This window comes from Vulpes lagopus, chromosome 18 (genome assembly GCF_018345385.1).
Source record: "Vulpes lagopus strain Blue_001 chromosome 18, ASM1834538v1, whole genome shotgun sequence".
Taxonomy (NCBI): Eukaryota; Metazoa; Chordata; class Mammalia; order Carnivora; family Canidae; genus Vulpes; species Vulpes lagopus.
The window spans coordinates 20,740,099-20,752,493 of record NC_054841.1 but is presented as its reverse complement, the minus strand read 5'-3'; the positions used below and the strand labels follow the sequence as shown (position 1 = coordinate 20,752,493).

The 12,395-nt window shown below is 50.0% G+C and overlaps 1 protein-coding gene across 4 annotated transcripts; it reads left to right on the top strand.

Annotated features, from left to right (window-relative positions):
• Positions 1–826: 826 nt before the first annotated feature.
• ADIG (adipogenin) lies at positions 827–8,394 on the top strand. 4 transcript variants are annotated; one of them, XR_005984459.1, is made up of 4 exons: positions 887–1,025; positions 2,176–4,423; positions 4,899–5,013; positions 6,769–8,394. XR_005984459.1 is itself a non-coding variant. In XM_041733354.1 (3 exons), exons 1-2 carry the CDS (start codon positions 899–901, stop codon positions 4,991–4,993), a joined length of 222 nt encoding a protein of 73 aa, XP_041589288.1. In that variant the 5' UTR covers positions 827–898; the 3' UTR covers positions 4,994–5,013; positions 6,769–8,394. The 4 variants fall into 4 exon arrangements, 2 of the variants coding, with proteins under 2 accessions (XP_041589288.1, XP_041589287.1); XM_041733354.1 differs by lacking the exon at positions 2,176–4,423 and having other exon boundaries at positions 827–1,025; XM_041733353.1 differs by lacking the exon at positions 2,176–4,423 and having other exon boundaries at positions 835–1,025; positions 4,899–5,031.
• The last annotated feature ends 4,001 nt before the right edge of the window (positions 8,395–12,395 follow it).

Below are 12,395 nucleotides of genomic sequence, written 5' to 3'. Positions count from 1 at the left end.
GAGACGAAGGAACAAGGCTAACAACTTAGAGTCCCCTCACTGAAAGCTCTAATGAGGTGTAAAGTTTCCAGATTAAATAGTCATTTATTGAGGGCCTAATGTGTGTTAGAAAGTTTTTAAATGGCAGCCCAGTGACCTAGGCTGGCCCAGCAGACTTGTTTTGTTTAGCCAACAGTGTTTCAATGCTTGATGCAACATTTTTATATTGGGAGGTTTCACATAAAAGTGCAGATTTAGGGGGCTCTTTTGGGAAGAGAGATGTGGCAATACTGGGCCTGGCTTTCTTTTTTTTTTTTTTCCTTTTTTTTTGGCGGGGGGGGCTGCCTTTCCGACGCAACAGTTAATGCCTGAAGCTGTGAAGCTGCTTGCTTTCGATGCACCACACTCCATCTGGTACACCACAGGCCCTGCCCCTGCCACAAAGTACAGATGTGGTCAGGACAGCCCCCCCCCCCCCCCCCCCCCCCCCCTGCTCCTTAAAGAATCTGTGACCTCAAATACTTGAGCAGCCACCTGGGGGCGATGTTTATCCCATTATTTATTCTAACTTTCAGCAGCTTGCTGTAGGTAAGAATCATTTCCCTCTTACAAGAGGATACAAGGAGGTGTCCCATGAACCCATAGCATCTTAGCAGGGATTCAAACCCAGGCATGCCTGCCTGGAAGCCTGGGCTTTTGTTCTTGAGCAAACTCTCACTGCCACTAGCTTCCACCCATTAATCAAAAAGTACTTGTCCAAAACAGCTCTCCCTTTGCCTGAAGGACACTGTGACTTCCTTGTTACATCACTCTCTCAGTCATAATTGGGCTAAGAGCAGAGTGTGGCCCAGCCCACTAGGTCCCCAGGGCAGCCCTGCCAGCCCAGCCCAGGCAGGCCTGGCTTGGCCACGTACACACCATGAAGTACCCCCTGGTGCCACTGGTGAACGACCTCACATTTTCTTTCCTGGTGTTCTGGCTCTGCCTGCCAGTGGGTCTGCTGTTGGTCTTGTTGATCATCTGGCTACGCTTCTTACTTAGCCAAGGTGAGTTGCCCATGCTGGGCCCTAATCCTGGAGCTGGGCAGGGGGTCCCCTGAAGCAACTGCAAAGAGAAGTTTTCTTCATGTACTTTAACCACTGGCTGAGACAAGCAGTCTCCAGTAGGAGCAAAGGATTAGTTGAGTGAGGCTAAGAGTGAGTGCCAGAGTTTGGGAAGCAGTGTGTGTGTGTGTGCCCACACCTCTGTCCCTTCAGGGCCACTGCTAGCACAGAAGGTCTTTGGTACAAATCAGAAAGAGGTGGAGAAAGAGGTGGCCCGTGCCCACAGATGAATTCGTAAAAGGGGCCCTTTCCTATGAACATAGCCAGGGCACAAGGCTGGGGGAGCAAGGCGTGGGCTGGATTTCAGCCTCTCCCAGTCCCCCTGCTGGGTAGTTCTGTGCAGTAAACAACTACACAATGGGATATGGCAGCCCTAGGCATTTATCAGGTGCCAGGAGACCATTTCCGCTGCTTTCTGCCCAGACTATACATCAGGGAGGCATCTGAGTTCTCCAGGTTGCAAGATCACAGAGGCTGACCCTTGTCCTGAGCTCAGCATGTGGCCCAGAGGCACAGGAGGCAGGGAGGAGCTGGCCAAGAGGAAAGCTGAGGGCCTATGGCGGGGATGACCTGCTCCTCAGGTATCCTGTACCCCTGGGCACTCGCCTCACCATAGGGCCTCTTCCTGGGGATCGCTTGACCTTCCACCTCCTGCTCCTCAGTTCCAAGACTTTTGCCCAGCTAGGCAGGGAAGTTGCTGGGGTACCGCCAGCTCGGGTCAGATGGCATTGAGACAGGCTAAGCAGTTCATCCCCAGACCTGCCCCACGTTCTCAAATGTGGGCGCTGGTAATGGTGTGATTATTGGGAGTTCCTGGGGAGACCTTCCAGAAAATGCCTGTTTAAAGTATCTCACATTCCCTGGGTGGATTGCAGCCCACCCCAAGGGGCATAACTCACAATGGGCTGGTGGCTCATGACTGGCAGGAGAGCCCTTGTCTGTGTAGCGGCTCTAAAGCCATCTCTCTGGAGTCTAGCACCTGGGCCCAGATTTTAGCCTCGCCCCTTAATAGTTCAGAATGATTGCTAACGTTTTCTCAACACGCTACTAAAGGTGCTGAAGACTGATGTGCATAATCTCATTTAATCCTCAGAATAACCCTGCGAAGTAATCCTTATTGTACGATTGAGGAAACTGAGGCTCGGGGAGAGAAGCCATGTGCCCACGTCACATACCTGTGAAGTACTTAAGAGTGCCGCTTACCTGGTGTCAGTCACATCCTGGCTCTGCCTCCTACCAGCTCTGTGACTTTGGGCAAGTCCTCTCTGAGCCTTGGGTTTCTCATCTACAGGATGGAGATAATACTGGTTCCTACCCCTTGGGGGCTGTGGAGAGATACATGTGAAGGGCAGGGCACCCAGCGTGTGTACACACGTGGCACCTACTAGATGCTTATAGGCTGACGAATAATCCAGTCCGTGTTGGTTTTGTCAAGGTAGGAGGAAGGGTAGGCATGGCTTCAGATGGCTTCTCTGGAAGCGAGGAGACGCCTCACCTAAGGTCTAAGGCACTCCTCTCCAGCAATTCATTCTCCTTGAAGGCCTCGCTCTAAAGCCATCCACAGCCTGCCCCGCTCTGCCCTTTTCTCAGACTTTCTCCCACATCCCATGTGGCCCTGTGCAATAAGGCATTGGTTATTTGCCAGGACCAGAAACTGTCCTTAAAGTGAGATGAGCAGTCGTCCCTCAGTGGCCCAGCCCAGTCTTCTTGGAGCTCTTAGTATTATCTCACTGGTACTGTCCTGGTGCCAGGGTTGGGGCCTGCCAGGGTTCGGGGGAGCTGGTTCTCAGGACACCCTGACCTGTGGTTTTCTAGTCCACTGTGGACCTTATTGGAACCAATTTGGCCAGGAATCCAGTGTGAAAAGCAGATAGGACTAGCCCTGATCCCCCCTACCTACCCTGCCTGGCCTGGCTCAGCAGGGCAGTTCCAGGGCCCAGGAGGCAGCTGGTTTGAGCAGGGAAGACCATGTGGCCCAGGAGGATGTGCTTTCTTAAGTAGACACGGGAGCAAGGGGAGGAGAAGGGAGCTGCCTGGCAAGCTTGGCACTCAGGCAAGAGGTCGTGGGCAGCTGAGCCCTGGGGACAACACTAATCCTGGACAACACTAACCCATGACATGAGGAGAGAGGATGCAGCCACAAGTGCCCTTCAAAGAAAAGATACTCTGCTGAGGACATATCTTTTGTGATTGGAAAGGAATTTGCAGAGAAGAGAAGAGAAACCTCCGGAGATGGATTTAGGGCTGATACATGCCTTTTGAGGGTCCTGCCCACCTTGTGATGGTCCTTGGAGTGAAGTGTTATAAATTCAAAGCTACCTTTGAATCCCCTGACTTGAAACAAGTGTACCCAATGGAATTGTAGGGAACCGGCACTGGGGGTGCTGATCGGAGTCCAGCACCACCACTCTCTGCCTGTGAGCCTGGACATTCTACCTTTCTGAGCCTTCCTCATCCGTAAACACAAGTAACACTAGTCATTGCCTTCAAGAAATTGTTAACAGGATCAAATGAGAACATGCACATAAAACTCTTAGCACAGAGCATATGTGCAAACAACAATCACGATCTGTAGTGATGAGTGGTCCCTTCAATCACACTGCCTTGTAAAGCATCATCACTGTCAACTTTGATGAACGCCTGTTGTACGTGTTCTACTTCAGTCAAAACCTCATCGTAGAAGAGACTGAAATATGCCCATTTTACAGCTGAGGAAATGGAGCCCACCTTTTCTGTCTCCTGCTCTTGGTGTGCCAGCCGAGGGCTCTCTTCAGCCTCCATTACTTCTCTGCCACCAGTGAGACACCTGAAGAATATAGTAAGAAGGAGAGTCTCCCCTCAGCCTCTCCTCCTCCTTCACCTTGCGTTCCCCAGATAAATCACATTAGCAGGCTCATGCACCTACCTAATAACACATGCAGGTTTTCCAGAAAAGTGGGGGGGGGGGGATAGTTTTTACTTGTTTTGCAAAAAAAAGGAGAATTTCTCTGAAACTTGCTTGTGATGTATCATAGACATCCTGCAAGTTGAAAGCTACAGGTCTCATGTGGTTGTTTTAACAGCTTCTGACATGCCACTGGATGGATGGGCCAGCTCTTTATGCAGTGGGCATGTGCCACACTTCCGTCGCCCAGACCACTCATGTTGGACACACACACACACACACACACGGTTTCCAGGTGTTTTATTGCTTGTGTGTGTTTCCCCACAAAACAGTGCTGCAGTGGAAATCATTGTTAATGATATTTGTTAAAAAATGGATTGGTGGGTGAACGGATGGATGGGCCAATGGTTGGATTTGTGTCTCCTCAGTGCCTGCTCTTGGACTACACTCAATACAGGTAGGTCATTTGCTCACCTCTAGGGCCTGTCTCTATTTGATAGGTGGGGATGGCTACTTTCTGAGTCATAGGACAAACGTTTTTGGTCTCTGGTCACCTTCGAGGTCCTAAAGTCTTTTTTTTCTCATCTTTTATTTTTAAATTTTTTTACTTCAATTAACATATAATGTATTATTGGTTTCAGAGGTCGAGGTCAGTGATTCATCAGTCTTATATAACACCCAGAGCTCATTACATCACGTGTCGTCCTTAATGTCCATTACCCTGTTACCACATCCACCACCCCTCTCCCCCACAGGGCGGGCCCTGAAGTCTTCCTGAGATCTCAGGGCTGTCCCATGTCATGATTCTGCCTTGGTCTCTTGGTCTCAGATATAGCTGCAGGAATGGCCAGGCTGGGTAGGGGGCTCCTTTTGGGTGAGGGGTAGGAGACAGGATATGACCACCCAAAACGCCTTGTCTTATACCTCCACAGATTCAGAGGAAAATGACTCAGATTTATGCTTTGACTGGGAGCCCTGGAGCAAAGGCCCAGCACAGTTTTGCTGGGAGGGGACATTCCATAGCTAAGAGGAGGAGAGACCCCACTGGTGAGCCTCTTCAGCCAGGTGAGACCCTTTTGGGGGGGCGGGGGTGGGGAGCAGGAGGGGGAGCCTCAGTTCCTACCCAAAGCCTAGGTGGCTGCCATGTTGGAGGTCTGCTCTTTGGGAATACTCTGCTTCATTCTGTCGGAAACCTGTTTTCACCATGTTGGAGAACCAGCCTCCTCTGCCATGAAGAGTTCCTTTACAAAGGTCCCCTACCCTTTACCTCTGTGACCTCACCTCCCACCACTCTCTTTAGGGTCTTTGCACTGGCTGCTCCCTCTGCCTGGAGCTTTTCACCCCACGTCCACTTGGCGCACTCCCTCACCTCAAATGTCCCCCTTGCATTTCTACCGTAGTACTCACCACCTCCTGACGTGTCTGATAATTGTTGCTCTAAATCCAAAGTGCTTGATGGGCAGCCCTGGTGGTGCAGTGGTTTAGCGCCACCTTCAGCCCAGGGTGTGGTCCTGGAGACCCAGGATGAGTCCCACGTCAGGCTCCCTGCATGGAGCCTGCTTCTCCCTCTGCCTGTGTCTCTGCCTCTCTCTGTGTGTGTCTCTCATGGATAAATAAATAAAATCTTAAAAATAAATAAATAAATCCAAAGCATCCCAGCACTCCTGACACACATGGGGGGGGGGGTCAGCTGCTATTTGTAGAAGGAATGACATGATGCCAGTGATGACAATTGCTGATGGTCATTGGACACTTAACAGGCACCAGGGCCTGTGCTGAGCACTTCCCTTTCACAAGCTCATTTATCAGATCCTACGAAGATGGTATTATTCTTACCTCCACTTTGCAAATAAGAACTCTGAGTGGCAGCACAGTAAGTAATTTGCCCAAAGTAACAGGGCTCTGGTGGCACCCACTGAACAGCTGCAAAGACTCATCCATTGCCCTGGAGTTAAATGTCATCCTTGTGCCAAAGACCCCCACACTCTAATTGTCCTTCTAACTCTATTATCTCTTTATACCTTTTCATGGCCGGAAGGGGAGTCTTGATTCCCTTGGCTATCCAACAGTGCAAAACACAGAATGTGATCTCCTGCCAGCTTCTTTCCATCTCCATGAATAGCACCTCCATTGATTGCCCTCATTGCTTGAGTCATAAATGTGGAGGTCAACCTTCACACTGTTCTTTTCTTCCCAGCCCACATCCAGTCCATCAGTAAGTCCTAAACTCTGTCCCTCGTGCACCCACTTTTCTCTGTCCCCTTGGTTTCATGGCCTGCCCTATTCCAAAGTCTGCTGATGCCAGATGTCACTAACCCCCTTCTGCCCCTTGTGGTCACAATGTGGAGCCCCTGCCTGCATGGGGTGAGAAGCAGGGGCACTCACTTAACCTCAGTTACACTGATTCTTAACCCTTCTGGGGCATGAGGTTGACAGTTGAGGGTACTTTCCCTGGAAAAACACACACTGTCCTTACACTCAGAGTTCTGTGTTCAGGGCCAGCTTCACGAGTGGTAACCTGTGCAGTGCCATGAGGTCCTATGTTCTCAAGAGCCCCATGCTTGCTTTGATATTCAGCCGTCGCTTGTCTTAAAATTTTTAATTTCTGAGTACGGAGCCCCACGCATTCATTTTTTAATGGGCCCACAGATTATGTAGCCTGTTCTGTTTGTGTACAATTAGTGGGGTAAGAAATGGAGACTAATGGACTCTGTCCAGAATCCTGTCCCATTTATATAGACCCCTTCTCACCCCATCACGCATCTGTTCCTCTCTCACTTTTCATTCCATTGTCATCCCTAGACTCAACCTGCCATGCTTTTCCAGCCTGGTTTTCCTGGAGTCAGCTGGGTGGTGGCAGTAACCGAGGTGGATGGGAGAGACTCACCGGTGAGGGAAGAAGACGACCCTGGCAAGTGAGGTGCTTCCCTAGGGCCCCTGACTCATCTCCTCCACCAGTGGACTCAGGAAAGCCTCCAGAGGACCCTGCTCTTCTCCTGCTACAGATGACCTCCCAGGGTCCTTGGGGAGGAACCCAGGCCTGTGAAGATGATATAAGCAGGGACACAGGGAGAAGGTGGCCAACTGAACTCAGAGGAAGTCCTAGGACAGGGCTGAGCTGGAGGGTGTGGGTCCATATTAAAGGAACGAGGGGGTTCCTGTGCTCAGGAGACCCCTGACAAACCTGCTGGGCCTGGCCACATCCATTCACTTAGCAAGCTGTGGGGCCTGGGCCCAACCCCTGGCACTGACTCCAACTATCGCTGACCATCTTTGGGAATGCCTGACTCCCATCTGTTCAAAGGGCTGGGGATCCTGCCCTCAGCTCCCACTCTCTGATTTCATACTCCCTGATACACCTTTAGGTTGACTTTAATAACAAATACTCCTAAATATCTACAGAGTGGCTATCATAGGCCTAGTTATGATTAAAAAAAATAGCTCACATTTTATGAGCGCTTGCTATGTACCAGGTACTCTTCATGTGCTTTACACAGGGGTTTAACCCTCGCAAGAATTCTGAGGTAGGGCCTTTGGCTATCCCTATCTCACAGATGGGGAAGATGAGGCACAGAAGGCCAAATAACTGGCTTGGAGCTACACGGTGGAGGTGGGGTTTAAGCCGAGGCCCTGACTCTGCTGTGCCAGCTCTTCTCTAGGGAGAGGTGTGGGGGAGATGCAGGGGAGGGAATCCCCTGTCCTTACACCCTCACGGGTACCCCAGAGTTGACAGCAGAAGGGGCCGGGCCTTCCCAGTGTCCCCTCCTCTGCCACCCCACATCCCACCAGTCACCACAAGCCTCTTCAATTATCCAGAGCAAAGAGAAAGGAACCTGAATTATTAGCTCGTCTGGAGCTCAGTCTCCCAACTCCACTTTTTCTGCCCTGTCAGAACCATCCATCCAAAGCGCGCATCGGGACATGAACATGCCCTTCCCCCTGCTTAAAGCCCCCTATGGCTCCCTATTGTCCTAGAGCTGAAGTAGAGTACAGAGCTGCCCTTTGGGAGATGGGCCACACCCAATTTGCTGGACCAGGTTTCTGTTCTTACTGACAAGGCTGCCGTGAACACCCTTGAACTTTTATCTTCGTGTACAAGTGTGTTTCTATCTAGAGGGTCAATTCCAGGAGGAGAAATTGTTGAATTTAACATCTCTGCATCCACATTTTGAAGATGTTGCTGGATCACCCACCATATGGTAACACGGAGGGTGTACCTAATGGTACCTGCCCCCCGGGCCTTTGCCCTACTGTACATGTCCCTCCCAGTGCGTGCGTGCACACACGCTCTCTCTCTCACATATTCACCCACACACACACCGCCCCACCCTTCCTGCACACACGCCTTGTTCTAGCTGAGGAGATTTTGGCAACCTGCGTTTTCCTGGGATGTTTCCTGGCATTGAATAAATACTTTTTGGTAACAGACATCCCCTCTCAGACTTTGGCAATTTCTCTAACTTCCCGGTTCTGTAGAGTCTCATGCACTGCTTGTTCGCCTCTGCCCCATCTGCTGGGAGGGGTGCTGGAGGTCAGCTTCCGTGCTGACCTAGAAAAGCCAGGGGAGCCACCAAGCTTCACCCTCCTGCCCCCAGCCACTCTGGGGGAGCCAGGTGAGCCTCCTGCAGGAAGATCAGACCCTGAGGAAGAATGGGCACTGCCTGGCACTGCAGGGAGGGCATCTGGACATGTGCCTGGGAGCACCTGCAGCAGAAGGCAGGGGAGACAGCTCCCTGGGGCTCCTGGCAGGTGAGCAGCTCTGCATGGCAGTTGGTGGGGACTGTGGGGAGATGACCTCCCTGTTCTGGGTGGGAGGCTGATACCCGGGGCCTCTGAGGGATATGGATTAAGGCCCCCTTTTAACATTTTGTTCTATAAGGCAGGCTGTGTGTGTGTGTGTGTGTGTGTGTGTGTGTGTGTGTGTGAGTATGGTAAACACAGCCTGTGATCTTCTAGTACTGAGCTCCTCAAGAGACATCATCCCTATTACAGCAGCCATGGCTGAGTGCCTGCTGCTGTGCACCTGCCCCAGTGCCAAGCACTTCTCATGACTTGTCTTATTTGATCTTCACAACAGCCCCATGAGGTGGGTCATCATTCCATAGTCAGATGTGGAAATGGAGGCTCATAGAGGTTAAGTAATTGACCCAAAGTCACACAGCCTGGAAATGGCTCATTTTTCTGACTGCTAACTGAGAGGTATTTCTCAAGATCCATGTCCTGGATGATGCAGCTGAAGGTGGTGGTGTTGATATTCATAAGAAACACGAGTAAACTCAAATCAGTAAGTGGACAATGTCTCTCTCTTTGGACCTCTTGTCATGACACATCTCCCAGGCGTGCCCTTATTTTCCACCTCTAACCAGAGGCTCTGGAACCTGAGTGCAAGCCCCTCCCTCCCCACCCCCAGGAGCCTCAGTGTCATCCTCGGCAAAGAGAGGCCAATCCTCCCTGTATTAGTTTCATGTGGCTGCCACAACAGAGCATCACAAACTGGATGGCTTAGAACAACAGAAATTTATTGCTCCACTGCCTGGAGTCCAGGAGTCCAGAAGGCACTGGCAGGATGTGCCCCCTCTGAACCTGTGGGAAGGATCCAGCTTCTAGCAGCTCCAGATGTTCCTTGGCCTCTGGCTGTGTCCCTCCAGCCCTGCCTCCCTCTTCATACAGCCTTCTCCCTGCATGTCTTCCCATCGTCTTCCCTCCGTGTATGTCTGTCTCTCTGTCCAAATTGCCCCTGTCTATAGGGACATCTCATTGGTGAGGGCCCACTCTTATGACTGCATTTTAACTTGATTACCTCTGTCGATACCCTATTTCCAGAAAAGGTCGTATTCTGAGATCCTGGGGGTTAGGACTTCCATGTATATGTTTTAACGGCACACAATAATTTCTAGCACCCTCTTCTGTGAGGATCGAATGTGGCCATGCGTGTGGAGCTTTCAGCACAGTGCCTGGCTGACACTTTATAAATGTTCCATAACCTGCTGCCAGAAGAAAAAAGTTGAGCACCTGGAAATAAGGTGCTTGGTGTACATCATGCGCCCAGGCACAATTTGGGTCCTTGGCTTGTTTTATCCCCCTGAATCCTCACAGCCACCCCTGGAGACAAGCATGATTTTCATTTAAATGATGTGGAAGCTGTGACTCAGAGAAGTTAAGGCACTTGCCTGAAGTCAGACAGCCTAAGTGGCAGAGCTGAGGATCAACCCCAGGCCTGTGTGGCTCCATCTACCACAGTGGATGGGACACCTGTTTGGAGGGGAGCAGGAGATGCTCAGAGGGGGAGAAAGGCAGGGAGGAAATGCTGCACACAGGGCCCAAAGCCCTGGGAAGCTTTCTGGGTCTGAGGGGTGGGAACGCCTCTCAACAATAGTGAGTGGGTGGGCTGGATCACAGGCTCCCCCGGGAGGTGCTGGCAGGCTGCCAGGATCTGAGTCATTCCACTGTCACCTATCCACCTGACGGATACCCCAGCGGATACCCCAGCGCTGGGACCAGGCCCAGCTGGCGCTGAGGAATGTTGCCCAGAGTGCGGAGCGCTGCCCTACTCTGAGTACACGTGGCTCTCCAGGAAGTTGAGAGGTGGTACTTCCTTAAAGAAGCTTGAAAGTGCAGCTTCTCCAGATGCAGGATACCCTCTCCTCCTCCCCGCTTTCTTTCCAGGGTTCCCTACTCCTAAGCGAGATGATAACAAGTTAGATTTTTTGTTACAAATCAGAAGTTCATTTATTCAGGTATTAACTTGTTTACTCATTCCAAGCATTTATTTACTCCTCCACTCATTTGTTTTTCTACCCACCCACCTTATGGTTCACTGATTTATTCATGCACTCATTCATGCTCTAATATATTCATATACACACACACCCCATATGTGCCGTTTTCCCTTCCTCTGAATGCAGAGAGTATTAGGGAGTATTAGGGACCCAAGGGTTTATTTGGGGTTCAGGATTCAGGACTTTTTTTTAAGATTTTATTTATTTATTTATTTATCCATGAGAGACACACACACACACAGAGAGAGAGAGAGAGAGAGAGAGAGAGAGAGAGAGAGGCAGAGACACAGGCAGAGGGAGAAGCAGCAGGATCCATGCAGGGAGCCCGACGTGGGACTCAGTCCGGGATCCTGGGATCATGCCCTCGGCCGAAGGCAGGCACTAAACCTCTGAGCCACCCTGGTGTCTCACGATTCAGGACCTTAAGCTACAAAATCTCAGCTGGGGCCTTGTGACTGTTTGGTCACCTCGGTTGAGAACTATGTCACCCCTCTTTCCTAGTCAGCATGCCTCTGACAGCCAGACTAGAATTTTTAAAAAGCCATTTCTCCCCAACTATAATTATGGCATGTTATAGTGTTATTATAGAAATTCAGACAGTATAGACGTGTATATGCCTATTCTCCAGAATGTACTACTGTTAACATTTAGGAATGTTACACATTCCTTGGTATATATATACATATACAAACCTCTGTGTGTTTGCTTCTACACAAATAGGATCATGCGACCCATGTGCCTCTAGGCTTCCTTTTATACTTTAATTAATGTTATGGACAACTTTATAGGTGAGTAATATCAAAATTAACTCATTTATAATGGCTCCCCAGAATCCAACTGTATGGCTGTCCTTTGTCTTTTGGCTCATTTGAACTGGTCCCTGGCTAATGGACATTTAGATTTGTGTGGGTAAAATTGATTCCTGGAAGTATAACTGTAGGTTTCAAAGGAACAGTTAGAATCTTAATGGATCCTGCCCAATTGCCCTCCAAAGATTTCTAGCTCAGAACACACCTACGGCCAGGGAGCCCCATTGCCTTACTCATTTCACCCCATGACCCAGAGACTGATGTGGAGAGCAGATTTAGGGAATAGGGGATCCTAATCCTAGGATAACGGAGCCCACAGAACTCCTTGGTGTGAGAACAACTTCTAGGCTCAGGGAGAAGAGGGGGAGCTCAGGGAGCTCATTTCATTCATACAGTGTATTCACTGAGCTCCTGTGAGTTGGGTGCTGTGTCCCATCCCAGGCAAAAATCACTCAGGACCTCAGGACATGTGCTCTTTTTGAGAGACAGTTGTAAAAAGCCAGAGACATATCTGTCTATCATCTATCTATCTATCTATCTATCATCCATCCATCCATCCATCCATCCACCTATCTACCTACCTACCTTCCTATCAGGGCTGTTCTCCTTCCCTCCCTTTCCTTCTCCTCCCTTCATCTCTTTGTTCCTTGTGATCCTGAGGCTTTTAGCACTGAATTCACTATAAGACAGCTTCATCCCCTCAGCCATGCTCAATATTTATCAATCAATGAACAAAGGAATTGTGTTGCCTTCCCTTTATTATTTAAAACAAAACAGAAACAACATCCTTACTTCCAGCAGTTTTTCAAACTCCAGAGTTCTGTACATATTTTATTTGAAT

Coding starts and splice junctions, on each gene's coding strand:
- ADIG (XM_041733354.1), top strand. CDS start 899: ATGAAGTACCCCCTGGTGCCACTGGTGAACGACCTCACATTTTCTTTC. Junction 1,026..4,898: donor ACGCTTCTTACTTAGCCAAG/GTGAGTTGCCCA, acceptor ATACCTCCACAG/ATTCAGAGGAAAATGACTCA.